Genomic DNA, 25,797 nt, shown 5'->3' with positions numbered 1-25,797 from the left:
TGCTGGCCTTGCCAGCGATGCCCACCTGGCATGAAAGAATTTTTTGAAAACATTAGCCCTGACCTCAGGTTTACGAGTCCAGGTTTACCATCCCCAAGGCACCTAATGAAGGAGCAACGCTCCGAAAGTTCGTGATACCAAATAAACCTGTCGGGCTTTAACCTGGTGTTGCAAGACTTCTTACTGTGCCCACCCCAGTCCAACGCTGGCATCTCCACATCAGACACTTCAGAATGTAGCGCAGTTACAATGACATGCTCTGGTAAAAATCACCCGACTGAGAGAGACAGGACAGTGGTCCAAATATTACCCACCTGGCTTGCAAACTGTTTCACATATTACGGGGCAGACATAGCAGAATTGACAATACTGTGAAAAAAAACCAGAAAATAAATATTATTTGGGATGCATTTTTGAAACGGAAGGCGTGGCAGGGGGTGGGGGCTTTCGCTAGCCGGCCAGGGTCAAGGGTTATAAGGGGCAATGAAAGATACACCCCAAGGGATGTCTTACACACTGAAAGAGTGGGGACAGAGGGATTGTAACAATGGAGAGAGAGAGAGAGAGAGGGAGGCAAATATGTTCACAGAGGGCACCGTCATCTTACAGCAGAGTTGGTTACAGGGGAGATTTAACAGAGGGCAGCACGGTGGCGCAGTGGTTAGCACTGCTGCCCCACAGCGCCAGGGTCCCGGGTTCGAACCCCGGCCTGGGTCACCGTCTGTGTGGGTTTCCTCCGGGTGCTCCGGTTTCCTCCCACAGTCCAAAGATTTGCGGGTTAGGTGGATTGGCCATGCTAAAATGCCTCTTAGTGTCAGGGGGACCAGCTAGGGTAAATGCATGGGGTTACAGAGATAGGGCCTGGGTGGGATTGTGGTCGGTGCAGACTCAATGGGCTCAATGGCCTCCTTCTGCACTGTTGGATTCTATGATTCTATGGGGTGTTCGCTGCCTGTATCCTCTGGAATTTCGAAGAGGAGGCTTGATTGGAACATGCAAGATCCCGAGGGGATTGGGTGGACGTGGAGAGGATGTTTACTCTTGTGGGAGAATCTACAACTAGGGGGTCACTGTTTAAAAATCAGGGTCACTCATTTAAAATAGAGATCACAGAATCACAGAATCCCTACAGTGCAGAAGGAGGCCATTTGGACCATCGGGCCTGCATCGACAACAATCCCACCCAGAGCCTATCCTTGTAACCCCATGTATTTACCCTGCTATTCCCCCTGACACTAAGGGGCAATTTAGCAGAAGACATTAGAATGCTAAGCCAGCATCTCTCTATTCTTCTTCTTATTCGTTTGTGGGACACGGGCGTCGGTGGCTGGGCCAGCATTTATTGCTCATCCCTAGTTGCCCTTGGGGAGCAGTTGGAGTCACATGTAGGCCAGACAGGGTAAAGACGGCAGATTTCCTTCCCTCAAGGACATTTGTGAACCAGATGGGTTTTCCCGACAATCAACAATGGGTCATCAGTGGATTCTTAATTCCAGATTTTAAAAAATTTAATTCAAATTCCCACCATCTGCCGTGACAGGATTCAAACCCGGGGTCCCCAGAACATTAGTTGAGTTTCTGGATCTATAGTCTAGCGACAATGCCACTGGGCCATCGCCTCCCTCGACAGCACAGATGGCGTTTCTTGAGACGCCCCTGGTGCCAAGGCTCAGTCAGAGTTGCTGGATTAGGCCTAATTAGAGGCCTAAGAGAGTGGACGTGGAGAGGATGTTTCCACTAGTGGGGGAGAGACTAGAACTTGAGGGCACAACCTCAGAGCGAAGGGACGCTCCTTTAAAACTGAGATGAGGAGGAATTTCTTTGGCCAGAGGGTGAGGAATCTGTGGAACTCTTTGCCTCAGAAGGCTGCGGAGGCCGGGTCATTGAGTGTCTTTAAGACAGAGATAGATAGGTTCTTGATCAATAAAGGGATCAAGGGTTAATGGGGGAAGACAGGAGAATGGGGATGAGAATCATATCAGCCGTGCTTGAATGGCGGAGCAGAATTGATGGGCCAAATGGTCTAATCCTGCTCCTATATCTTATGGTCTTAATAGAAGGAAGGATGAACAGTCTTACCTTGCAATCCTCACAATGCTCGCTCTTGTCTTCTTCTTCACAAGGGCACTTATCACACTCATCGCAGTGCTGTGGGAGCAGGAAGGCATTTAGTGTAAGAAAATTCTCAAAAAAGAAAGAGAAAGTTAAAAAGTACCTGGAAAATTTAAATAAAAAGCAGCTTCAAATCCAGGGTGAGGGGAGAAGAAGGGGGGCTGAAAAAAGAAACATGGTGTACTGGCCTTCATCAATCGAGGAATTGAGTTTAGGAGTCGTGAGATAATGTTGCAGCTATATAAGACCCTGGTCAGACCCCACTTGGAGTACTGTGCTCAGTTCTGGTCGCCTCATTACAGGAAGGATGTGGAAGCCATAGAAAGGGTGCAGAGGAGATTTACAAGGATGTTGCCTGGGTTGGCAACATGGGCGGCACAGTAGCACAGTGGTTAGCACTGCTGCTTCACAGCTCCAGGGACCTGGGTTCGATTCCCGGCTTGGGTCACTGCCTGTGTGGAGTTTGCACATTCTCCTCGTGTCTGCGTGGGTTTTCTCCGGGTGCTCCGGTTTCCTCCCACAGTCCAAAGATGTGCGGGTTAGGTTGATTGGCCATGCTAAAAATTGCCCCTTAGAGTCCTGAGATGCGTAGGTTAGAGGGATTAGCGGGTAAATATGTAGGGATATGGTGGTAGAGCCTGGGTGGGATTGTGGTCGGTGCAGACTCGATGGGCCGAATGGCCTCCTTCTGCACTGTCGGGTTTCTATGATTTCTATGATTGTTGGGGGGCATGCCTTATGAGGATAAGTTGTGTGAGCTCGGCCTTTTCTCCTTGGAGAGACGAAGGATGAGGGGTGACCTGATAGAGGTGTATAAGATGTTGAGAGGTATTGATCGAGTGGACAGTCAGAGGCTTTTTCCCAGGGCTGAAATGGTTGCCACAAGAGGACACAGGTTTAAGGTGCTGGGGAGTAGGTACAGAGGAGATGTCGGGGATAAGTTTTTCACTCAGAGGGTGGTGGGTGCGTGGAATGGGCTGCCAGCAACGGTGGTGGAGGCGGATTCGATAGGGTCTTTTAAGAGACTTTTAGGTAAGTACATGGAACTTAGTAAGAGAGAGAGTTATAGGTAAGCCTAGTAATTGCTAAGGTAGGGACATGTTCGGCACAACTTTGTGGGCTGAAGGGCCTGTATTGTGCTGTAGTTTTTCTATGTTCTATGGGGCCCGATTTTACCATCGCGTTGCGTTCATTTTCGGGTGCGAAAACTTGGTAAAATCGGGCGTGAGGCGAGTAGCGCAATCCACGACCGCCTCTGCGTTCGTTCCCCCCTTTACCAAGTGCTCAAAATGGCCACGCTCGGGACCGTGCCCGAAACAGGGTGCGTCGGCCATTTTAAAAGCATTAGCAGGCATTTAAAATTGACTTAATGGGCTGGACGCCCAATCTTACCGGCACTTCCCCCTTTACCTCCGTGTTCACCCGTCCAGCAAAACAGACATGCTCCGCAAAGGTCTGTTTCAGGCGTTCCAGCTTCTGAGGAAAAGAGCTGAGGTTTTGATTCCAGATGACCCTATGTCAGACAAAAGGGTCGTCCGGACTGGAAACGTCAGCTCTTTTCTCTCCTTACAGATGCTGCCAGACCTGCTGAGATTTTCCAGCATTTTCACTTGTGGTTTCAGATTCCAGCATCCGCAGTAATTTGCTTTTATCCCATCCATTGACTCTGTCTACACTTCCCGCTGCCTCGGCAAAGCAGCCAACATAATTAAAGACCCCACGCAGCCCGGACATTCTCTCTTCCACCTTCTTCCGTCGGGAAAAAGATACAAAAGTCTGAGGTCACGTACCAACCGACTCAAGAACAGCTTCTTTCCTGCTGCCATCAGACTTTTGAATGGACCCTACCTTATATTAAGTTGATCTTTCTCTACACCCTAGCTATGATTGTAACACTACATTCTGCACTGTCTCCTTTCCTTCTCTATGAACTGTATGCTTTGTCTGTGTAGCACCCAAGAAACAATGCTTTTCACTGTATGTTAATATATGCGGCAATAATAAATCAAATCAAATCATTACCCTGGGTCTCTGGATTGCTAGGCCAGTGACAATATGTCACTGCTTCCCCAGATCTTAAGGTGTCTTGTTGCTGGGGAAGTGTGCGTTACTTAGTGCTTATTTTATGAGTGGATTGGGGACTGGCTATCCGACAGGAAGCAAAGAGTCGGAATAAATGGGTGTTTTTCCGGTTGGAGGAAGGTAACTAGTGGCGTGCCGCAGGGATCGGTACTCGGGCCGCAACTGTTTACCATTTATATAGATGATCTGGAGGAGGGGACGGAGTGTAGGGTAACGAAGTTTGCAGACGACACAAAGATAAGTGGAAAAGTGAATCGTGTGGAGGACGGAGAAGATCTGCAGAGAGATTTGGACAGGCTGAGTGAGTGGGCGAGGATATGGCAAATGGAGTATAACGTTGAGAAATGCGAGGTTATACACTTTGGAGGAAATAATAACAAATGGGATTACTATCTCAATGGAAACAAATTAAAACATGCTACCGTGCAAAGGGACCTGGGGGTCCTTGTGCATGAGACGCAAAAGCCCAGTCTGCAGGTACAACAGGTGATCAAGAAGGCAAATGGGATGTTGGCCTATATTGCGAAGGGGATAGAATATAAAAGCAGGGATGTCTTGATGCACCTGTACAGGGCATTGGTGAGGCCGTAGCTGGAATACTGTGTGCAGTATTGGTCCCCTTATATGAGGAAGGATATATTGGCATTGGAGGGAGTGCAGAGAAGGTTCACCAGGTTGATACCTGAGATGAGGGGTTTGGATTATGAGGAGAGGCTGAGGAGATTGGGTTTGTACTCGTTGGAGTTTAGAAGGATGAGGGGGGATCTTATGGAGACTTATAAGATAATGCGGGGGCTGGATAGGGTGGAGGCGGAGAGATTCTTTCCACTTAGTAAGGAAGTTAAAACTAGAGGACACAGCCTCAAAATAAAGGGGGGTCGGTTTAAGACAGAGTTGAGGAGGAACTTCTTCTCCCAGAGGGTGGTGAATCTCTGGAATTCTCTGCCCACTGAGGTGGTGGAGGCTACCTCGCTGAATATGTTTAAAGCGCGGATGGATGGATTCCTGATCGGTAAGGGAATTAAGGGTTATGGGGATCAGGCGGGTAAGTGGTACTGATCCACGTCAGATCAGCCATGATCTTATTGAATGGCGGGGCAGGCTCGAGGGGCTAGATGGCCTACTCCTGCTCCTATTTCTTATGTTCTTATGAAGATCTATGAAGAAAGTTGATTGGAAAGCTGCCCTTCAACTTCCAAATCTTGCTCAGTGGGAATTAGTAATGGGCAGTTCCTGGAATGGGCAGTTGACTCACATTATCAATGTTATGGGGGGGTGGCACAGCGGCACAATGGTTAGCACTGCTGCTTCACAGCGCCAGGGAACCGGGTTCGATTCCAGCCTTGGGTGGAGTTGTCTTGTATGGAGTTCATACATTTGTCCCTGTGTCTGCGTGGGTTTCCTCCGGGTGCTCTGGTTTCCTCCCCCACTCCAAAGATGTGCGGGTGCATCGATCCAAACAGGCGCCGGAGTGTGGTGATGAGGGGAACTTCACAGTAACTTCATTGCAGTAATCCAGAGACCGAGGATAATGATTTGATTTGATTCATTATTGCCACATGTATTAGCATAAAATGAAAAGCATTGTTTCTTGCGCGCTGTACAGACAAAGCATACCATTCATAGAGAAGGAAAGGAGAGAGTGAAGAATGTAATGTTACAGCCATAGCTAGGGTGTAGAGAAAGATCAACTTAATCTAGGGTAGGTACATTCTAAAGTCTACCAGCAGCAGGGAAGAAGCTGTTCTTGAGTCGGTTGGTACGTGACCTCAGACTTTTGTATCTTTTTCCCGACGGAAGAAGGTGGAAGAGAGAATGTCCGGGGTGTGTGGGGTCCTTAATTATGCTGGCTGCTTTTCATTGCAGTGTTAATGTAAGCCTGACCTGTGACTAACGAATAAACGTTATACTGGGGCTGTGAGTTTGTGAATTGTCTGCCATCTGCCTTCCCGATGAAGCCAGACACTGTGCCTCGCCCGGCAGCGGAAACCTGATCAGTCAATCTGCAGAATCACCGGAGTTGGGTTACTCACTTCGCAGAAGGCGCAGTAACTGCAGAGGGAACCGTCTTTGTAGTCTTCCGCCTCCTCCTCATCTCCCTCAGCTGTCAAGGAAGAGGGAAAGGTTTAAGTGAGCAACCAGAAAGGCAAGGGAAATAGAAAAGGGTTTGTGAGTCTTAATGAAGAGAATCCTAGTCATAGTCATAGAGGTTTACAGCATGGAAACAGGCCCTTTGGCCCAACTTGTCCATGCCGCCCTTTTTTTAAAACCCTGAAGCTAGTCCCAATTGCCCGCATTTGGCCCATATCCCTCTATACCCATCTTACCCATGTAACTGTCTAAATGCTTTTTAAAAGATAAAATTGTACCCGCCTCTACTACTACCTCTGGCAGCTTGTTCCAGACACTCGCCACCCTCTGTGTGAAACAATTGCCCCTCTGGACCCTTTTGTATCTCTCCCCTCTCACCTTAAACCTATGCCCTCTAGTTTTAGACTCCCCTACCTCTGGGAAAAGATATTGACTATCTAGCTGATCTATGCCCCTCATTATTTTATAGACCTCTATAAGGTCACCCCTCAGACTCCTACGCCCCAGAGAAAAAAGTCCCAGTCTATCCAGCCTCTCCTTATATCTTAGCGCCCACGACAGACGGGTTTGACAGAGGGAGGGAGAGGGCGCGGAGAATTATCTGGGTCCCTCGCCCACTATCCACCCGCCTCTGTCCCGGCTGTGATGTGCCTATGGGTCAGTTGGCCAGTTCTCGGGCAGCCCACCTGTTAGAATGTAACTGGTGACAACTTTGTATTGGATATAATGTGACCAATGGGAACAAGCTGTAAGGGTCAGCTGACCCAGTAAACCATGGAACCAATTACAGAATGATGTGATGGTCAGCTGACCAGCTGACTCACCATAAATTAGAACCTGTTCCCAGAAATCATAGAAACCCTACAGTGCAGAAGGAGGCCATTCGGCCCATCGAGTCTGCACCGACCACAATCCCACCCAGGCCCTACCCCCACATATTTTACCCGCTAACCCCTCTAACCTACACATCCCAGGACTCTAAGGGGCAATTTTTTGTTGGGAATTATGGGGAATTTGGATTGGCCCAGGGCGAGGCCCCAAGTTTGGAGTAATGAAGTTTCTCTATGAAACCCTTTCTTTGATTTATAACTTGCAGTAAGTTTTGTTATATGTTTATTATCTGAAGAAACATACTTCCCATCCTGCCAATTAGGTGGCCATTTAATGGTTAATTTATGACCCTCTGTTCCAACAGGCCAAACCTTTTCAGCAGCGCTGGATGGGAACTCCGGCTGGGACGTCCACTTGGGCCTCAGACAAGAAAGGGTGGGGGTGCGGGGGGTTGTGGCGGTGTAGGAATTGTGGTGGGGGAGGGGTTGTGGCCAGAGAGGGGTTTTGGGGGGTTGTGGTTGAGGGGGGGTGGTGGTTGAGGGGGGGGGTTGGGGGACCTCCTTCATGGGCCTCCTTTTCCAATTCAAGGCTCCTCACAATGTTACCTCCCACATAAAAGTAAAGTTTATTTATTAGTCACAAGTAGGCTTACATTAACACTGCGATGAAGTTACTGTGAAAATCCCCAGTCGCCACACTCCGGCACCTGTTTGGGTACACTGAGAAAGAATTTAGCACGGCCAATGCACCTAACCATCACCTCTTTCAGACTGTGGGAGGAAACCGGAGCACTCGGAGGAAACCCATGCAGACACGGGGAGAACATGTTCCCATGCACCTTGTCCTGGAAGCATGGAATCCCTCCAGTGCAAAAGGAGGCCATTTGGCCCATCAAGCCTGCACCGGCAACAATCTCACCCAGTCCCTATCCCAGTAACCTGACATAATTACCCTGCTAAATCCCTGACACTAAGGGACAATTTAGCATGGCCAATCCACCTAACCCGCATGTCTTTCGGAGTATGGGAGGAAACCGGAGCACCTGGAGGAAACCCACGCTGACACGGGGAGAACGTGCAGACTCCGCAATGGCAGTGACCCAAGCTGGGAATTGAACAAGGGTCCCTGGTGCTGTGAGGCAACAGTACTAACCACTGTGCCGCCCACATTGTCCTTGCTATAGAGGGATGACAGTGAAGGTTTACCAGGCTGATTCCGAGGATGGCAGGTCTGTCATATGAGGAGAGACTAAGTCGGTTAGGATTATATTCACTGGAGTTTAGAAGAGTGAGAGGGGATCTCATAAAACTCATAAAATTCTAACAGGGTTAGACAGGGTAGATTCGGAAAGAAAGTTCCCGATGGTGGGGGAGTCCAGAACTAGGGGTCAGAGTTTGAGGATTGAACTGAGGTGAGCAGAAATTTCTTCACCCAAACAATGGTGAATGTGTGGAATTCACTCCCACAGAAATTAGTTGAGGCCAAAACGTTGTGTGATTTCAAGAAGAAATTAGATATAGCTCTTGGGGCTAAAGGGATCGAGGGATATGGGGGGAAGGGGGATCAGGATATTGAATTTGATGATCAGCCATGGTCATAATGAAGGGTGGAGCAGGTTCGAAGGGCCGAATGGCCTCTTCCTGCTTCTAGTTTCTATCTTTCTATGTTTCTATCTAAGAATGTCTCCCTCCATCCTCTGCAAACCCATCCCCAACACCATTTATCCCCCTATCCCCAGTGCATCCCACCCCCCCCCCCCACACCCCTGCGACCCAAGGACTCCCAACACCGGTCTCGCTCAGAACCAACAGCCCCTTCCTCCCCCTCCTCAAACCTACCTGTCATCCTGTACCCTATTCTTTCTCTTGGGGCTGGCTGCAATCCCAGCAGTGGCCATCGCTCCCGGTGGCGCCACTGGGATCAGAGAGCCACTGGTCTATCCGACTGACTGGCAGCTCTGAGGGGGTATCGGAGGGTGGTGGTGGGGGTTGGACCTCCTTCCCAGATGGAGGCAGAAATCCCTCCCTCAGCTATCTCCTCCGAGTTATAAACCCCTGGGGGGTGGGGGGATTAGTTGGTGGGGGGAGTGGGGGTGGGTACAAGTTTCAAGCCAACAGTTTATGGTGAGGTGGACGATGGTCAGAAAACTGGCCACATTAATCCCGTTAAAACCCCACCCAACGTTTCTTCCATGTGTGATCGTCTGCGGTGGGAAGTATTTGCATTTATATAGCACCTATCACGGTCTCAGGCTATCCCAGAGTGCTTATCAGCCAACGATGTACTTTTAAAGTGTAGTGGCCCCTATACCCCTTAACCAAGACCTTAAATCTGAGTCCCACTCGTCCCACCAGCGAATGGGAGCAGTTTTACATCGCGTATTTAAAATACGAATGCTCAACAGGAGAGGAAGGTTCCGAGGGAAGAGAATCAGAGTTAAAGCGTCAAGTCCTTTCAGAACTGGGAAGAAGTTTGAGATTTTAAAAAATTAATTCCTGGGACATGGGCGTCGCTGGCTGGGCCAGCATTTATTGCCCATCCCTAGTCACCCGAGTGCAGTTGAGAGTCAACCACATTGCTGTGGCTCTGGAGTCACATGTAGGCCAGACCGGGTAAGGACGGCAGATTTCCTTCCCTAAAGGGACATTAGTGAACCAGATGGATTTTTCCGACAATTGACAATGGTTTAACGGCCATCTGTAGATTCTTAATTCCAGATGCTTTTTATTGAATTTAAATTCCACCGTCTGATTTGATTTGATTCATTATTGTCACATGTATTAGCATACAGTGAAAAATATTGTTCTTTGTGCGCTATACAGACAAAGCATACCGTTCATAGAGAAGGAAAGGAGAGAGTGCAGGATGTAGTGTTACAGTCATACAGTCATGAGAGACACCAGTCAGTGTACAGATATATCCCTTAGAGAGAGAGAGGACTGAGAGACACCAGTCAGTGTACAGATATATCCCTTAGAGAGAGAGAGGACTGAGAGACACCAGTCAGTGTACAGATATATCCCTTAGAGAGAGAGAGGACTGAGAGACACCAGTCAGTGTACAGATATATCCCTTAGAGAGAGAGAGGACTGGGAGACACCAGTCAGTGTACAGATATATCCCTTAGAGAGAGAGAGGACTGAGAGACACCAGTCAGTGTACAGATATATCCCTTAGAGAGAGAGAGGACTGAGAGACACCAGTCAGTGTACAGATATCTCCCTGTGAGAGAGAGGACTGGGAGACACCAGTCAGTGTACAGATATCTCCCTTAGAGAGAGAGGACTGAGAGACACCAGTCAGTGTACAGATATCTCAGAGAGAGAGAGAGAGGACTGAGAGACACCAGTCAGTGTACAGATATATCCCTTAGAGAGAGAGAGGACTGGGAGACACCAGTCAGTGTACAGATATCTCAGAGAGAGAGAGAGAGGACTGGGAGACACCAGTCAGTGTACAGATATCTCCCTTAGAGAGAGAGAGAGGACTGGGAGACACCAGTCAGTGTACAGATATCTCCCTGAGAGAGAGAGAGGACTGAGAGACACCAGTCAGTGTACAGATATATCCCTTAGAGAGAGAGAGGACTGGGAGACACCAGTCAGTTTACTGATATCCCCCTGAGAGAGAGAGAGGACTGGGAGACACCAGTCAGTGTACAGATATATCCCTTAGAGAGAGAGAGGACTGGGAGACACCAGTCAGTGTACAGATATATCCCTTAGAGAGAGAGAGGACTGGGAGACACCAGTCAGTGTACAGATATCTCCCTGAGAGAGAGAGAGGACTGGGAGACACCAGTCAGTGTACAGATATCTCCCTGAGAGAGAGAGAGGACTGAGAGACACCAGTCAGTGTACAGATATATCCCTTAGAGAGAGAGAGGACTGGGAGACACCAGTCAGTGTACAGATATCTCCCTGAGAGAGAGAGAGGACTGGGAGACACCAGTCAGTGTACAGATATCTCCCTGAGAGAGAGAGGACTGAGAGACACCAGTCAGTGTACAGATATCTCAGAGAGAGAGAGAGAGGACTGAGAGACACCAGTCAGTGTACAGATATCTCAGAGAGAGAGAGAGAGAGGACTGAGAGACACCAGTCAGTGTACAGATATCTCCCTGAGAGAGAGAGAGGACTGGGAGACACCAGTCAGTGTACAGATATCTCAGAGAGAGAGAGAGAGGACTGAGAGACACCAGTCAGTGTACAGATATCTCCCTGAGAGAGAGAGAGGACTGGGAGACACCAGTCAGTGTACAGATATCTCAGAGAGAGAGAGAGAGGACTGAGAGACACCAGTCAGTGTACAGATATATCCCTTAGAGAGAGAGAGGACTGGGAGACACCAGTCAGTGTACAGATATCTCAGAGAGAGAGAGAGAGGACTGAGAGACACCAGTCAGTGTACAGATATCTCCCTGAGAGAGAGAGAGGACTGGGAGACACCAGTCAGTGTACAGATATCTCAGAGAGAGAGAGAGAGGACTGAGAGACACCAGTCAGTGTACAGATATCTCAGAGAGAGAGAGAGAGAGGACTGAGAGACACCAGTCAGTGTACAGATATCTCCCTGAGAGAGAGAGAGGACTGGGAGACACCAGTCAGTGTACAGATATCTCAGAGAGAGAGAGAGAGGACTGAGAGACACCAGTCAGTGTACAGATATCTCCCTGAGAGAGAGAGAGGACTGGGAGACACCAGTCAGTGTACAGATATCTCAGAGAGAGAGAGAGAGGACTGAGAGACACCAGTCAGTGTACAGATATATCCCTTAGAGAGAGAGAGGACTGGGAGACACCAGTCAGTGTACAGATATCTCAGAGAGAGAGAGAGAGGACTGAGAGACACCAGTCAGTGTACAGATATCTCCCTGAGAGAGAGAGAGGACTGGGAGACACCAGTCAGTGTACAGATATCTCAGAGAGAGAGAGAGAGGACTGAGAGACACCAGTCAGTGGACAGATATCTCCCTGAGAGAGAGAGAGGACTGGGAGACACCAGTCAGTGTACAGATATCTCAGAGAGAGAGAGAGAGGACTGAGAGACACCAGTCAGTGTACAGATATATCCCTTAGAGAGAGAGAGGACTGGGAGACACCAGTCAGTGTACAGATATCTCAGAGAGAGAGAGAGAGGACTGAGAGACACCAGTCAGTGTACAGATATATCCCTTAGAGAGAGAGAGGACTGGGAGACACCAGTCAGTGTACAGATATCTCAGAGAGAGAGAGAGAGGACTGAGAGACACCAGTCAGTGTACAGATATATCCCTTAGAGAGAGAGAGGACTGGGAGACACCAGTCAGTGTACAGATATCTCAGAGAGAGAGAGAGAGGACTGAGAGACACCAGTCAGTGTACAGATATCTCCCTGAGAGAGAGAGAGAGGACTGAGAGACACCAGTCAGTGTACAGATATCTCCCTGAGAGAGAGAGAGAGACTGAGAGACACCAGTCAGTGGACAGATATCTCTGAGAGAGAGGGGACTGAGACACCAGTCAGTTTACTGATATCCCCCTGAGTGAGAGAGGGGACTGAGAGACACCAGTCAGTGTACAGATATCTCCCTGTGAGAGAGAGGACTGAGAGACACCAGTCAGTGTACAGATATCTCCCTGAGAGAGAGAGAGAGACTGAGAGACACTAGTCAGTGTACAGATATCTGCCTGAGAGAGAGGGAGAGACGGAGAGACACTAGTCAGTGTACAGATATCTCCCTGTGAGAGAGAGGACTGAGAGACACCAGTCAGTGTACAGATATCTCCCTGAGAGAGAGAGAGAGACTGAGAGACACTAGTCAGTGTACAGATATCTGCCTGAGAGAGAGGGAGAGACGGAGAGACACTAGTCAGTGTACAGATATCTGCCTGAGAGAGAGGGAGAGACGGAGAGACACTAGTCAGTGTACAGATATCTGCCTGAGAGAGAGGGAGAGACTGAGAGGCACCAGTCAGGGTACAGATATCTCCCTGAGAGAGAGAGAGAAGGACTGATTTAATTGATTTGATTTATTATTGTCACATGTATTATCATACAGTGAAAAGTATTGTTTCTTGTGCGCTTTACAGACAAAGCATACTGTTCATAGAGAAGGAAACGAAAGAGTGCAGAATGTAGTGTCACAGTCATATAGTCATGAGAGACACCAATCAGTGTACAGATATCTCCCCGAGAGAGAGGGGGGACTGAGAGACACCAGTCAGTGTACAGATATCTCCCCGAGAGAGAGGGGGGACTGAGAGACACCAGTCAGTGTACAGATATCTCCCTGAGAGAGAGGGGGGACTGAGAGACACCAGTCAGTGTACAGATATCTCCCCGAGAGAGAGGGGGGACTGAGAGACACCAGTCAGTGTACAGATATCTCCCCGAGAGAGAGGGGGGACTGAGAGACACCAGTCAGTGTACAGATATCTCCCTGAGAGAGAGAGGGGACTGAGAGACACCAGTCAGTGAACAGATATCTCCCTGAGAGAGAGGGGACTGAGAGACACCAGTCAGTGTACAGATATCTCCCCGAGAGAGAGAGGGGGGACTGAGAGACACCAGTCAGTGTACAGATATCTCCCTGAGAGAGAGGGGACTGAGAGACACCAGTCAGTGTACAGATATCTCCCTGAGAGAGAGAGAGGGGACTGAGAGACACCAGTCAGTGAACAGATATCCCCCTGAGAGAGAGAGGGTACTGAGAGACACCACTCAGGGTACAGACATCTCCCTGAGAGACAGGGAGAGACTGAGAGACACTAGTCAGTGTACAGATATCTCCCTGAGAGAGAGAAAGAGAGAGAGTATAACCAAAATGGATATTCCCAATTGTTGCCCTGTCGATTGTATGTAGTCCCGCTCGGGGAACCATTTCTCTGATAGCTCAGCCAGTCATTGTGGGAATCTGGACATAGGGGAAGTGGCAGACTATTCGACCTGGAAGTTCGTCAATTCAAGGCCATTTCTATCTTCAAGCAATATCCACATATATACACTGTAGCCACACATATAGCAGATATATACACACTCATATACACGTACATACACATACAACACAACCACACATGCCCACACATGCACATACACTAGGCAATGGTATTATCGCTAGACTCTTAATCCAAAAACTCAGCTAATGTTCTGGCGACCTGGGTTCGAATCCCGCCACGGCAGATGGTGAATTCAATAAAATATATCTGGAATTAAGAATCTACTGATGACCATGAAACTATTGTTGGAAAAACCCATCTGGTTCACTAATGTCCTTTAGGGAAGGAGATCTGGCGTCCTTACCCGGTCTGGCCTACATGTGACTCCAGAGCCACAGCAATGTGGTTGACTCTCAACTGCCCTCCAAGGGCAACTAGGGATGGGCAATAAATGCTGGCCCAGCCAGCGACGCCCATGTCCCATGAATAAATAGAAAAAACACATGAGCACATACATATACACACACTCGCCAACACACACACACACACATAAAACAGACACACACATGCATACACACATACATTCACATACGCACATACAACACACACACACACGTGCGCGCACTCATAGACACACAACACACATGCATGCACACACAAATATATAACGCACACATTAGATGTCTGTGTGTGTGTGAACATGTGCATGTGTGTTGTTTGTCTGTGTGCACATGTGTGCATTGTATGTGAGCAGGCCCTCCCACCCATGGGGTCCTGATCCCGCGGAAGGCCCTGCCGGTGGCCTGCTCACTGCCTGTTCGGCCTATAATCCAGTGAGCCATCCCTAAAGACGGCAACACGGGTTTCTCTCCAGCCAATGGGTGTGTGGCCCTCACCGTTTCCGTGACAACCTCCTCTCATGTCTGGGGGTCAGCGTTGTAGCCTCATTGGCAGGAATTAGTATGAAGTTTAACAACACCAGGTTAAAGTCCAACAGGTTTATTTGGGAGCAAAAGCCACACAAGCTTTTGGCTTTTGCCCATCTATACCATCTATACCCATCTTACCCACGTAACTGTGGCTTTTTGCTACCAAATAAACCTGTTGGACTTTAACCTGGTGTTGTTAAACTTCTTACTGTGTTTACCCCAGTCCAAAGCCGGCATCTCCACATCAGGAATTAGTCACAGGGATTAATAAACAGCTCTGTTATCTTTGCATCATGTCTGATCAGTGTGATATACGGACCTGGTTAACGTTTTAAGTTAGCGATTCCTTCATTCCTTTGTGCAAGTGTACAGCGCTGTGGATTGAGACAAATAAGTTCAACTGGAGCAGAACTTTCACATAAACACCTTTTGCTCTTCCTTCCCCGAGGCAGCCCGAGGCCCCCTATGAAGTGCCGTCACCCTGGGCTTTCTAGGAGGCCACAACGTCCACTTACAAACGTCCTATGAGTGACAGTGCGGTGTTGTGGCGCCGTGGGGTTAGCAACCCTGCCTCTGAGCCAGAAGCGCCGGGTTCGAGTCCCACCCCAGGACCTGACGGCCGAGGAAAGTGCGTTCATAACCTGCAAAATCCTTCCAAGCGCAGGCCAGTGGCTGGTGGCGAGAGCGGGAGAGATTCCCAATCAGCTGTGTGATGGAAAGAATGTTGGAGCCCCATCCATTGCCCGGGATTGGTCTGCTCCTGCTTCTATGTTTGTTGTGACGACAACATGTATGTAAAAACATGTGTTGCCGCAGCAACCAGGGCACCCTGAGCGACACGTCACCTCTGCAAACAGCACTGAGATAACACCTCGAGGCTGTTTGGCCAGTCAATGAGACTATAGAGTCATTGAGTCATAGAGGTTTACAGCATGGAAACAGGCCCTTCGGCCCAACTTGTCCCATGCTGCTCATTTTTTAAAAACCCCTTAACTAGTCCCAATTGCCCGCATTTGGCCCATATCCCTCTATACCCATCCTACCCATGTAACTGTCTAAATGCTTTTTAAAAGACAAAATTGTATCCGCCTCTACTACTGCCTCTAGCAGCTTGTTCCAGGCACTCACCACCCCCTGTGTGAAAGAATTGTCTCTCTGGATCCTTTTGTATCTCTCCCGTCCCACCTTAAACCTATGCCCTCTAGTTTTAGACTCCCCTACATAGAAACATAGAACAACTACAGCACAAAACAGGCCCTTCGGCCCCACAAGTTGTGCCAAACATATCCCTACCTTTTAGGCCTACCTATAACCCTCCATCCTATTAAGTCCCATGTACTCATCCAGGAGTCTCTTAAAAGACCCTATTGAGTTTTCCTCCACCACCACCTTTGGGAAAAGATATTGACTATCCAGCTGATCTGTGCCCCTCATTATTTTATAGACCTTAATAAGATTGTAGAATCAGAGAATCCCTTACAGTACAGAAAGAGGCCATTCGACCCATCGAGCCTACACCGACAACAATCCCACCCAGGCCCCGTAACCCCACGTATTTACCCTGCTAATCCCCTGACACTAAGGGGCAATTTAGCACGGACAATCCACCTAAACTGCACGTCTTTGGAGTTTGGGAGGAAACCGGAGCACCCGGAGGAAAGCCGCGCAGACACAGGGAGAAGGTGCAAACTCCACACAGACAGTGACCCGAGGCTGGAATTGAACCCGGGTCCCTGGCACTGTGAGGCAGCAGCGTTATCCACTGTGCGAGATATAATCATGGAATTCCTACAGCGCAGGAAGAGGCCATTCGGCCCATCGAGCCTGCACCGACAACAATCCCACCCAGGCCCTATCCCCATAACCCCACGTATTTACCCTGCTAATCCACAGATCAACGGTTGCGCAGTGGTTAGCACAGCTGCCTCACAGCGCCAGGGACCCGGATTCGATTCCCTGCTCGGGTCACTGTCTGTGTGGAGTTTGCACATTCTCCCCGTGTCGGCGAGGGTTTCCTCCCACTGTCCGAAAGTGCTGGTTAGGGTGCATTAGCCGTGCTAACTTCTCCCTCAGTGTACCCGAACAGGCGCCGGAGTGTGGCGACTAGGAGATTTTCACAGTAACTTCATTGCAGTGTTAATGAAAGCCAAACAAATAAATAAATAAATGTGTTCCCTAAGATGTGGTGTCTAGAATTGAACAGAAAACTTGAATTGTACAAAGAACAAAGAAAAGTACAGCGCAGGAACAGGCCCTTCGGCCCTCCAAGCCCGTGCTGATCATGATGCCCTAACTAAACTAAAAAAAAACCCTTCTGCCCTTACTCGGTCCGTATCCCTCTATTCCCTCCCTATTCATGTACCCATCCAGATACCTCTTAAATGTTGCTAATGTCTCTGCTTCCTCCACCTCCTCTGGCAGCGCGTTCCAGGCACCCGCCACTCTCTGCGTGAAAAACTTCCCCCGCACATCTCCCTTAAACTTCCCCCCTCTCACCTTGAACCTGTGCCCCCTTGTAGTTGACACTTCCACCCTAGGGAAAAAGCCTCTGACTATCCACCCTGTCTGTGTCTCTCATAATTTTGTAGACCTCTATCGGGTCTCCCCTCAGCCTCCGTCTTTCCAGTGAAAACAATCCCAGTTTATTCAACCTCTCCTCATAGCCAACACCCTCCAGACCAGGCAACATCCTGGTGAACCTTCTTTGCGCTCTCTCCAAAGCATCAACATCCTTCTGATAGTGTGGAACCAGAACTGCATGCAATACTCCAAATGCGGCCTAACCAAGGTGTTATGTTTTGGTCTACGACTTTGTATAGCTGTAGTGTAAGTTTTTCTTTATTGTTTCATGGGATGTGGGCATTGCTTGCCGGGCCAGCATTTGTTGCCTCTCCCAAATTGCCCTTGAACCGAGTGGCTCACTAGATCATTCTCAGAGGGTGGTTAAGAGTCAACCAGGACAGAGATGAGGAGGAATTTCTTCAGCCAGTGAGTGGTGAATCTGTGGAACTCTTTGCCGCAGAAGGCTGTGGAGGCCAGGTCATTGATGTCTTTAAGACAGAGATAGATAGGTTCTTGATTGGTAAGGGGATCAAAGGTTACGGGGGAAAGGCGGGAGAATGGGGTTGAGAAATTTATCAGACGTGATTGAATGGCGGAGCAGACTCGATGGGCCAAATGGTCTAATTCTGCTCCTATATCTTATGGTCTCTGGACTAATATTGCTGTCTGGAGTCAGATGTCGTCCAGGCCCGGTAAGGATGGCAGATTTTCTTCCCTAAAGGGGCATTGGTGAACTAGATGGGTTTTCCCGACAATCACGTTTTCTTCGGGAGTTGAGGATGACTTAATTCCTCACTAATAATGAGTTCTCAGGTGACTGAGGAATCCGATGCGTGACCCACAGTCTCTGTCACAGGGTGAGGCAGATGGTGGTTGGAGAAGGGGGTGGGTGTGGAGCCTGGGGTTGCCTGGCACTGTCGACGCTTGGCTTCAACTTGGTTGCCTTAAAAGAACTGATCTGTGGAGATTGAACAATTTGTGGGCCGCTTGCTTTTGCCGGCAAGGGGATGTTCCTCTCCCTTTCCCGTTTCGCTCTGGAAAGGAAATCTGCCATAGGACCATGGAACCCCTACAGTGCAGAATGAGGCCATTCGGCCCATTGAGTCTGTACCGACTCTCTGAAGGAGCAACCCACCCAGACCATCCCCTCCGTCCTTTCCCCACAGCCCGTGCAGTTACAAGGGCAAATCCACCCAACCAACACATCCCTGGGCATCAATGGGCATTTTAGCATCCTTACCTGACCTATACGTGACTCCAGACCCACAGCAATGTGGCTGACCCTTAAATGCCTTCAAGGGCATTCAGAAATGCCAAGCCATCCCACGAATAAATGAAAATAAACACCCAATATTGTACCGAGAGATCATAGAATCCTTACGGTGCAGAAGGAGGCCATTCGGCCCATCGAGTCTGCACTGACAACAATTCCACCCAGGCACTATCCCGCAATCCCACATACTTATCCCACTGATCCCTCTAACCTGCGGACCCGGGACACTAAGGGGCAATTTGCACGGCCAATCAACCTAACCCGCACATCTTTAGACTGTGGAGGAAACTGGAGCACCCGGAGGAAACCCACGCAGACACGGGGAGAATGTGTAAACTCCACACAGACAGTGACCCAAACCGGGAATTGAACCCGGGTCCCTGGCGCTGTGAGGCTGCAGTGCTAACCACTGTGCCACCGTGATGCCCAAATCTAGCAGATTAAATCATTCAATTGCATGAAGTATCTTTAACATTTAGTACCTAACAAAAGAACAAAGAACAATACAGCACAGGGACAGGCCCTTCGGCCCTCCAAGCCCGTGCCGCTCCCTGGTCCAAACTAGACCATTCTTTTGTATCCCTCCATTCCCACTCCTTTCATGTGGCTATCTAGATAAGTCTTAAACGTTCCCAGTGTGTCCGCCTCCACCACCTTGCCCGGCAACAATAATTCCAGAACGCCAGGCATGCCCAGAATCGCAATTAGTTAGAGTTGTTTGAGTTTTTGAAAACTCAATCTTACAAAGTATATCACCTGTCCCGCCATTGTCATGTGATTCAGCCATGAGGCAAACACCGTAGGCTGCCATTCCTATTAAGTTTCAATTAAGCCTTTCACTGAGACGAGGCACTGAAGAAGTCCTTATACATCAAATATGGTGTCAGGAGTTGATGAGTGACAATGGCACTCAGTTCACAAGTGAAGAGTTCAGCCGATCCACAAAGGATTGAGAAAATCAGCAATTCAAATCATCGCCACCCTATCCCCAATGAAATGCAATGAAAGCAGCAGTTAAAATTGCCAAGGGACCCATTAGGAAGTTAAGGAAATCTAGCACTGATGTATACAGGGCAATGGTTGCATGGGAAAACACACCAGCTGAAGGTATGGGAAGTAATCCTGTCCAGAGGCTGATGTCACGCCGCATGCAAGCTACTCTTCCATTGGCAAAAAAAAGTACTGAAAGCAGTGAGGTGGCACAGTGGTTAGCACTGCTGCCTCACAGCGCCAGGGATCCAGGTTCGATTCCCGGCTCGGGTCACTGTTTGTGTGGAGTTTGCACGTTCTCTGCATGGGTTTCCTCCGGGTGCTCCGGTTTCCTCCCACAGTCCAAAGACTGTGCAGGTTAGGTGCATTGGCCGTACTAAATTCTCTCTCAGTGCACCCGAACAGGCGCTGGAGTGTGGCGACTAGGGGATTTTCACAGTAACTTCATTGCAGTGTTAATATGAGCCTACTTGTGACTGATAAATAGACTTTTACTTTACGGGTGAAAAGCTCAAGGCGAAACAACAGAAACCCACATTTCAGTTCGGGAGGACTGTGGAACCGGTACCAGCGCTGAGTATTGGAGAGCAAGTCAACATTCTTAACAGGAGTCAGTCCACATTGGAACCTGGCACAGGGTGTAGAGAAATTGTCACCTCAAATCGTACGCAGTGGAAGTGAATAATCAAGTATACCGCTGCATTCATGTATTTGTCAAGACGCCCCTTAAAAGTCACTATCGTATCTGCTCCACTACCACACGCTGGCACAGTGGGTTAGCACTGCTGCCTCACAACGCCTGGGACCCGGGTTCGATTCCCGGCTTGGGGCACTGTCTGTGCGGAGGTTGTACATTCTCCCCGTGTCTGCGTGGGTTTCCTCCGGTTTCCTCCCACAGTCCGAAAGACGTGCTGGTTAGGGTGCATTGGCCGTGCTAACTTCTCCCTCAGTGTTACCCGAACAGGCGCCGGAGTGTGGCGACTGGGGGATTTTCACAGTAACTTCATTGCAGTGTTAGTGTAAGCCTAGTTGTGACAAATAAATAAACTTTACTTTTTTCCCCCAGCAGCCAATTCCAGGCCCCCCCCCCCCCTTCCCTCTGTGTAAAAAACTTGCCTGTACATTGTCAAAAACAATAGGGGCGTTTTAGGGACTTTTAGATAAGCACATGGAATGCAAGGAATGGAGAGATATGGACCATGGGTGCAGAAGGGGTTTATCTTGATAAGATTGCATTTTCAAAACCCAAACCTCATATGGAACAAAAGCTATAAGCATCCACCTTCTCCGAACGAACAACAAATATATTTGCACACATGATCCTGTGTGACTGTGTGTTACCCAAGTTACCCACTAGTCACATATATTAACAATAGTTTGTTCTACCACTGCACTGCACTTAAGATGAGAGGAGAGAAGTTCAAAGGAGATGTGAAGGGCCATTTTTTTACACAGAGAGTAGTAGGTGTCTGAACCTGCAGCCAGGGGTGGCAGTGCAGGCAGATACAAAGAACAAAGAAAATTACAGCACAGGAACAGGCCCTTCACCCCTTCAAATCTGCACCGATCATCCTGCCCGTCTGAACTAAAATCCCCTACTCTTCCGGGAACCATATCCCTCTATTCCCTTACTATTCATGTATTTGTCAAGACGCCCCTTAAAAGTCACTATCGTATCCGCTTCCACTATCTCCCCCAGCAACGATTTCCAGGCACCCAGCATCCTCTGTACCTCCTATGTTGTCACATATGATCGGGGCATTTAAGGGACTTTTAGATAAGCACATGAAATGCAAGGAGTGGAGGGATATGGGTCTCCCCCGGGTGCACCGGTTTCCTCCCACTGTCCACAGATGTGCGGGTTAGGTGGATTGGCCGTGCTAAATTTTCCCTTAGTGTCAAGGGGACTAGCTAGGGCAAATGCATGGGGTTATGGGGGTAGGGCCTGGGTGGGATTGAGGTTTAGAATCATAGAAACCCTACAGTACAGAAAGAGGCCATTCGGCCCATCGAGTCTGCACCGACCACAATCCCACCCAGGCCCTACCCCCATATCCCTACATATTTTACCCGCTAATCCCTCTAATCTATGCATCACAGGACACTAAGGGGCAATTTTAGCATGGCCAATCAACCTAACCCGCACATCTTTGGACTGTGGGAGGAAACCGGAGCACCCGGAGGAAACCCATGCAGACACGAGGAGAATGTGCAAACTCCACACAGACAGTGACCCAAGCCGGGAATTGAATGCAGGTCCCTGGAGCTGTGAAGCAGCAGTGCTAACCACTGTGCTACCGTGCCGCCCACATTGGTGCAGACTCGATGGGCTGAATGGCCTCCTTCTGCGCTGTAGGGATTCTATGATTCTATATGGACCAAGGGAAGGCAAAGGGCTTAGTTTAATTTGGTGTCATGTTCAGAACAACATTGTGGGCCGCAGGGCCTGTTCCTGTGTTGTTCTATGTTCTGTGTTACATGTTGTTTGTGGGCATATCTGAACAACGAACTAAGTTGTTCCTTTACAGCAGTCGGGCAGTCAGAGAGGAAGGGATTCACCAGCTAGGCTGAGCACAAAGTTCCATCAATCCCACCAATTACGAGGCCCCAACAACTGCAATGGACCAATGACAGTCATCAAATCAACAAGAGCCATGGGAAAGACACTCTCTGGACAAGGAACATCACCCAGAAGAGCGTCCAATGTCAACCTGCATGGTTTAAAGAACATGGATGGAATTCTCCAGCCCTTCCCACTGCAGGATCTTCTATCCCTGGTGAAATCAGGAGTTGATGAGTGACAATGGTACTCAGTTCACGAACGAAGAATTCAGCTGATTTGGATACGGTTGGGAAATTCAGCATTTCAGATCATCTCCACCCTATCTCCGGTAATATGGAATCCCTGTTGTGGATTCCCCAAAGGTGGCACGGGCAGAGAATGTAAATCGCCATTGACCTTGGCGAGAGACTCGGAGATCTTGCCCCCAGCCGATGGTGAGCTGCCTCCGCCGTGGGAGCACCCGTGGGAGGACTGAATACATTCAGTCTCACCTAAATACTCGGATAAAGGATGAGCCTGTTCTCAGTTGTATCACACTCTACACCTCCTGGATTCTTCCAGCTCCAACCCAACACAGAGCATAACACGACAGGATCCCTGGAATATATTGAACCAATGCGCGGCACGGTGGCACAGTGGTTAGCACTGCTGCCTCACAGCGCTAGAGACCCGGTTCAATTCCTGGCTTGCGTGACTGCCTGTGTGGAGTCTGCACGTTCTCCCCGTGTCTGCGTGGGTTTGCTCTGGATGCTCCGGTTTCCTTCCACAGTACAAAGATGTGCAGGTTAGGCGGACTGACCATGCTAAATTGAGCCTTAGTGTTCAAAGATGTGAGGTTTGGTGGATTGGCCCTTAGTGTCCAAAGGTGTGCAGGTTACATGGGTTGGCCATGCTAAATTGCCCCTTAGTGTCCAAAGGTGTGCTGGTTAGGTGGGTTGGCCATGCTAAATTGACTCTTAGTGTCCAAAGGTGTGCTGGTTAGGTGGATTAGCCATGCTAAATTGCCCCTCAGTGTCCAAAGGTGTGCTGGTTAGGTGGGTTGGCCATGCTAAATTGCCCCTTAGTGTCCAAAGGTGTGCTGGTTAGGTGGGTTGGCCATGCTAAATTGCCCCTTAGTGTCCAAAGGTGTGCTGGTTAGGTGGATTGGCCATGCTAAATTGCCCCTTAGTGTCCAAAGGTGTGCAGGTTAGGTGGATTGGCCATGCTAAATTGCCCCTTAGAGTCCAAAGGTACTGAGGGAGAATTTAGTACTCTAACCAGCATGCCTTTGGCCTATTTCCTGACCCACTTCCCCATCTGATCAAGATCCTGCTGCAATTTTCGGTAACCTTCCTCACTGTCTACAACACCTAACCAGCACGTCTTTCGGACTGTGGGAGGAAACCGGAGCACCCGGAGGAAACCCACGCAGACACGGGGAGAACGTGCAAACTCCGCACAGACAGTGACCCAAGCCGGGAATCGAACCCGGCTCCCTGGCGCTGTGAGGCAGCAGTGCTAACCACTGTGCCACCGTGCCGCCCCAGATGCAGAGGCTCTGGAGAGAGAGAGAGGCGTGAAAGATTCACAAGGATGAGGCACTTTACCCTCCCTTCACCCTCCCGTCCCACCCGAAGGCAAATTCAGTCCACCCTACTAACATGCAAGGAAATAACTTGGAGTGACCACTTGCAAGATTCTTTATTTAGTTTTATTGTGACATGTTCAATTTAAATAAAAATGTTCACAGCATTTTTTCAGTGAGGCTAAAATTGATTCCTCAGATACCAAGGAGCGGACAGACCAATCGTTCCTTGTCATCAATATTACAATATACAATATCCAATTAATTAAGTTGACTTTGGTACAAGAGTTGCTACAACAGATTGCATCCCAATCAGAAGCAGTTACAATGTCACACGAGCCCACACTGTGGATCTCAGAGCTCCGTACAATAGATTCAGACAATAGATTAAAGCTGTCACTCCATTATTTTCCATTGGTGCTGCTAGGGTGACATTTCAATTCCTTATGGAAAAGCTTTAAAGTACATCTGCCAGCAGAATGACTGCTCTTAAGGGAGTAACTTAGCAATGATCACTAGTTCAGAGTGCAAGGGTGTGGTGCCGCTTATTTAGTTATCGTTACCTTCCTCATCCTCCTTCTTATCATCATCCTTGCCATCATCATCTTCTTCATGTTTATGCTTCTTTTTATCATCATCATCATCGTCGTCCTTGTCGTCATGGTGATCATCATCGTCATCATCATCATCATCATCATCGTCCTTGTCGTCATGGTGATCATCATCATCATCATCGTCATCATCATCATCATCGTCATCATCATCGTCATCATCATCGTCCTTGTCGTCATGGTGATCATCATCGTCATCATCATCATCGTCATCATCATCATCATCGTCGTCATCATCGTCGTCATCGTCATCATCATCATCATCGTCGTCATCATCATCATCATCGTCATCATCATCGTCATCATCATCATCATCCTTGTCGTCATGGTGATCATCATCATCATCATCGTCATCATCGTCATCATCGTCATCGTCATCGTCATCGTCATCATCATCATCATCCTTGTCGTCATGGTCATCATCATCATCATCATCATCGTCATCATCGTCATCATCATCATCATCATCGTCATCATCGTCGTCATCATCATCATCATCCTTGTCGTCATGGTGATCATCATCATCATCATCATCATCGTCGTCATCATCATCCTTCCCGGCTCCTACATCCTTCAAATCTCCGTGTTCTGTGCCATCATCATCATCATCATCATGTGCAGCAGCAGCAGCAGCTGCGACCCCGGGGACGACATTGATGTGCACGGAACACACAAACGTCAGCAACAGGCAGAAAAGCCAAACCTTTTGGGATGCCATCTTACTGGCAACTCAATTCAAGGCAGCAAAACTATAAATCCTCCCAAAGCTCTCAGGAAAGGAACCGGTAGAATGAATAACCAGAGGCAGATCCAAAAAGGGGAGAGAGAGCGTCGAGGGTTGTCAGAACTGAAGCAGCTCTTCCCAATCACTGTAGTCCACAAAATGGCCTATTTGCTTGATTGATGGCACCAGGCGGCCCTTGGCTTGTAACGTCCCGTGTCTAATCACAGCAGCAAATGAATCCCTCATCGAGTCATGGGAGGCTTTTAATATAGCCGTCCTGACAAAGCTGTGGCATCACATTGCCATATTTGAGCCTCCACACAAGCCAGAGGTCATTCACAGAGGCTCCGACTTCTTTAATAGCAACTGCGCCGCCCTGCCATTGGCCGGATATTAAAAGACTTTCCCTGGTTGTGTCGGCAAAAATGACTGCAAACGACCGGTGGCTCAGAACTCCCTCCTTCCCTCCCCCCCCCGCCAAACTTCACAACCCACTTCCAACCCTGGTAGCGAGAGCAACGTCAGGGAAACAGGGGCTGATGGCTGCAA

General features: G+C 48.9%; 1 protein-coding gene across 1 annotated transcript in view; it reads right to left on the bottom strand.

The window, feature by feature from the left end:
• Nucleotides 1-25,490, bottom strand: part of LOC144509113 (uncharacterized) — a 32,101-nt gene extending 6,611 nt beyond the window's left edge. Inside the window, exons 1-4 of the mRNA XM_078237482.1 lie at nucleotides 24,477-25,490; nucleotides 6,228-6,298; nucleotides 2,080-2,148; nucleotides 315-369 (exon numbers count right to left, since the gene is read on the bottom strand). Coding sequence (XP_078093608.1) covers nucleotides 315-369; nucleotides 2,080-2,148; nucleotides 6,228-6,298; nucleotides 24,477-25,242 — 961 coding nt within the window. The 5' untranslated portion in view covers nucleotides 25,243-25,490. The remainder of the gene's footprint in view (nucleotides 1-314; nucleotides 370-2,079; nucleotides 2,149-6,227; nucleotides 6,299-24,476) is intronic.
• Nucleotides 25,491-25,797: the final 307 nt, after the last annotated feature.

Source organism: Mustelus asterias, chromosome 21, assembly GCF_964213995.1.
Source record: "Mustelus asterias chromosome 21, sMusAst1.hap1.1, whole genome shotgun sequence".
Taxonomy (NCBI): domain Eukaryota; kingdom Metazoa; phylum Chordata; class Chondrichthyes; order Carcharhiniformes; family Triakidae; genus Mustelus; species Mustelus asterias.
The sequence above is the reverse complement of the archived record's forward strand: the minus strand, read 5'-3'. Positions and strand labels throughout refer to the sequence as shown.